Source organism: Montipora capricornis, chromosome 5 (assembly GCF_036669925.1).
Source record: "Montipora capricornis isolate CH-2021 chromosome 5, ASM3666992v2, whole genome shotgun sequence".
NCBI lineage: Eukaryota > Metazoa > Cnidaria > Anthozoa > Scleractinia > Acroporidae > Montipora > Montipora capricornis.
Genome location: NC_090887.1, coordinates 14,678,995 through 14,682,730, shown reverse-complemented (window position 1 = coordinate 14,682,730; position 3,736 = coordinate 14,678,995). Strand labels below are relative to the sequence as shown.

The window sequence follows — 3,736 nt, the reverse complement described above, 5'->3', positions numbered from 1 at the left end:
TTGGAGTATCCCCCACCCCCTAAGAATTCTAATTCACACATCGATGTGAAGCCTAAGGTGGGGTGGGTCAGGCATGGGGGTGGGGATTTTGACATTTTTTGAAAAAAAAAATCAAATTCCTAACTCCTGGGACAACATATTTAGTCAAAAGTATCAAAATTCCCCATCGTCAGGCAAGCAAAGGTCAGTTGTACACCTCAAAAAGCTCCAAATGTAGCCATCCTGGGGACATCATGTACAAACAAAATCCCTACTCACGGGACAGCCTTGAAATCAAATTCTTGTGGGTAGCCTGACCCCCACTCGGGCTTAGCATTGATAGGTGCATAAACATCCTATACTGTTGTTAAAAATTTAAGGCTCTTTACATGATGGGCGTCAATATTTTCTTGTATGTAGAGGAAGGGATCAAACAATTATGCAAAAACTTTTTTTTTCAATTTATTTTCAATTTCTTTTTTAACATCTTTTCATCTTGTTGGGTCGAAGAATTGGGATATTTGCTGCCGCATCAAGTGAGCCAGAAGTGAACGAGCGAGGCAGCTCTCTAATCAGCAGAGGATTACATTATAGGGGCTTGCAATCACTTTTTCTTACCAAATGCAAGGAATTGTGGTTATGCGCAAATGGGAGATTTAGGATGCGCAGTGGTATGCGCGAGGAATTGTGGTTATGCGCGAACGAAAATATTTTAGGATGCGCAGTGATATGGCGCAAGGAATTGTGGTTATGCACCAATGGATGATTTAGGATGCGCAGGGAACCATGTGCTTGCTTGTTTCTTAAAGCAGTGTCAAATTGTGGTGCGTAAATTGTATGCATCAACTTCATGCCTCATGGCGAATCGATGGCGAGGTGTGACAACGGTTACCGGTCCAAAGATTACCGATTACCAATAATCTAATAACATTGAACCGGTTACAAGCCGAAGAGACTGAAATTCGTTCTACCTTGTTTAGTGGTGTTAAACACTCACACAGTTCGTATTACGTTGAACGATGTGCTGCACCGGCGGTAGCCCTAAGATGTCTGCTTACTTGTGTCCAAAATAAATAAATAAATAATCAGCTGCGAAGGCAATGCAAAGACTACTGCACAATCACAACAAGAAAGTAAAAAAAAAACAAGAGCGCGACCTGTGTTATTTTGAAAACCATGCCACAAAAAAAACAACATACGCGCATTTATTGTCGCTTACCCAAGACAACGGAACATTTATCAAATCACGTCACCTACGACATGTAATTTGCATACAGACAGGCTAACGAACTTCGTCTGAACAGCTTTTCCATCTCGACTACTTTACTCTCGTTCGAACAGCTTATTCACCTCGACTACTTTACTTGGCGGCGAGTTAGTTGGTGGCGAGGTGGTTTCTTGGTGGCGTGTTGGTTGGTGGCGAGATGGTTTCTTGGTGGCGAAACTCCCTGGTGGCGAGATGACCGGATACTGTGACAAGGGATCGAGACAATAAAGCCCATACACATGCGATTCACATCTAGCTCCCCTTTACCGCAAAATCAAAAGGATGGAAATCGAAAGATGTGGAAATCGAAAGAAGTGAAAATTGTAGCCGCAGAAATCTCACTTATGAATTCTGTGCCGGTACGCATTAAATGCCTCTGGAGGGTTGACATTGTCGAAGACGCGTCCAGCATCGCCGGATATGTGAAAATGCTAAAACTTAAGTTTAACTTCATGTTCGGATGAAAAGGAGTAGATCGTAGCATAGGATAGGATAGGATAACTTTATTTAGACACGTAAACTCATTAGTCACAACTGTAAAAACCTAATTATTTACTAGAATAATTACAAATTACACAACGACTAGAACTACATTAATCTAAAATACTCTAAATAATCAATTATAGCTATAATATTAAATGACAAAATAAAACCTGCTTTACATGAGTGCCGTGTATTAAGAATTCTAAATTTAACCTGATGAAAAGAGACGCTCACAGCCAGCCCGGAACGCGCTAAGGGAGTCAGCCTGCCGCAACTCGATTGGTAAGCTATTCCAAAAAACTACTCCAGAGTAACTGAAGCTATTCTTCCTATAGTGTGTGTGTGGCTGTGGGATGGCTAGTTTGCCCTCTGTGTCCCTTGAGGAGTAATTGGAGACGCTACTACGGTCAACAAATTTGTAACTAAGGTAATCTGGAGTAAGATCATTAAGCGACTTATAAACCATCAGAGCCTTATGGATTGTTCGTTGAGAATCAAGTTTTATCCATCCGAGTTTTTTAATGAGGTTATCAGCGTTGGCATCATAATTCGAGTAAGTGAGTATACACGCAGCGCGATTTTGAAGTTTTTGAAGTTTACTGGGTAGGGTTTTGCCGCAGCATCCCCAGACAGAGTTACAGTAGTCGAAGTGAGGCTGTACTAAAGACATGAAGATTGATCGGAGAGTCTCGTGTGGAACGAAAGACCTCACTCTCTTCAAAGCTCCGATACCAGACGCGATTTTCTTACATAAATTCTCAACATGAACATTCCAGGATAGAGTCTGGTCAATATGAACACCAAGAGATTTCGTAGAGGTAACATGAGTTATAGGTGCACCGTCAATCATAAGTGACGGAGGATTGTGAAATGTGCTTAGCCTCTGCCTCGATCCGATCAACATAAACTCAGTTTTAGATGCGTTAAGGGTAAGCTTGTTAACAGTTAACCATTTTTCAACTCTAGCAAGATCCACATTTAACAGTCTGGGATCGTTATCAGATTTGATATCCATGTGACGTCATAACATGGCGGCCATTTCAAAAGTCGGGAATTTTCGTATTCACTTCGCTTTGCTCGTTAGTTGTTCGATTATGCTCGGGCAATTTACCCATAACTCTATTTGATAAGTACCAGAAAGAAAGGAGCCTAACGTGTCTTGAAGATGACAGTATAAGACCAGCGTAAACGATATAAGTTCAGTGTTCCTCAAATTATCGGGTTCATGCTCAGAATTATAAAACTGCAGATATCGAGGCCATAATAGACATAATAACTGTGCAGGCATTTCAATGAAAAAATGACGAGTAAATAGATTCGTCTAGAAGATATTGACATTAAACCAGTCTTACTCAAATGTTCTTTGTGAGGAATCCTATTCCCAACCATGAACTGTACAGTTGTACAGCCTCTGCCATATCACTCAAATAAGCTTGATGAGTAGACCACACTTGAGAGGTTTAACGAGGTGAACATACAGCTTTTTAATAACACAGTGAATAACATCAGCAATGAAACACGACAAACGTCAATGGACATTTTAGCCCAAATTTTAGTAAATTTTGTAATAAAACTAACTGACCTCAATGCCTTGTTGTCTGTTCTATAGTCATCTAGCGCTTCTGCGCGATCCGAAATCTTTTAAGCGATATATCACTTTTTAGTTTCCTCTCCGCTCGTAAGAAGAGTAAAAGCTACCTACTCGGTTCTAAAGTCACTCCTGCTCGAAGCGAAAAAAAGGCACTTAAAAGCATGCCAGCCGCCCCAATTCCTCTACAGAATCATAGTACAGGGTTAAGCGCTCCGTTCCAGTAAAATTCCAAGCCAAATTCATCTCCACAGCGCACGAAAGCTCTTTATTTTTAGTAAATTGACGGGTCAACAGATCATCAGTTGCGTGATCGATTCCACATTGCGTTCGCTCTTACATCTCACATATATATAGCGAAAGTGATCAATATAAGTTGCGTGATTAAATTACTCTATTCTTTGCATAGTGCGTTGTAA

General features: G+C 40.7%; 1 protein-coding gene across 1 annotated transcript; it reads right to left on the bottom strand.

The window, feature by feature from the left end:
* Positions 1-1,937: 1,937 nt before the first annotated feature.
* On the bottom strand, positions 1,938-2,744 carry LOC138048433 (uncharacterized). The gene has a single exon (XM_068894625.1). It carries the CDS (start codon positions 2,742-2,744, stop codon positions 1,938-1,940), a length of 807 nt encoding a protein of 268 aa, XP_068750726.1.
* Positions 2,745-3,736: the final 992 nt, after the last annotated feature.

What these genes read in the sequence shown, in the direction of transcription:
- LOC138048433 (XM_068894625.1), bottom strand. Translation starts at nt 2,744, where the DNA reads ATGGATATCAAATCTGATAACGATCCCAGACTGTTAAATGTGGATCTT.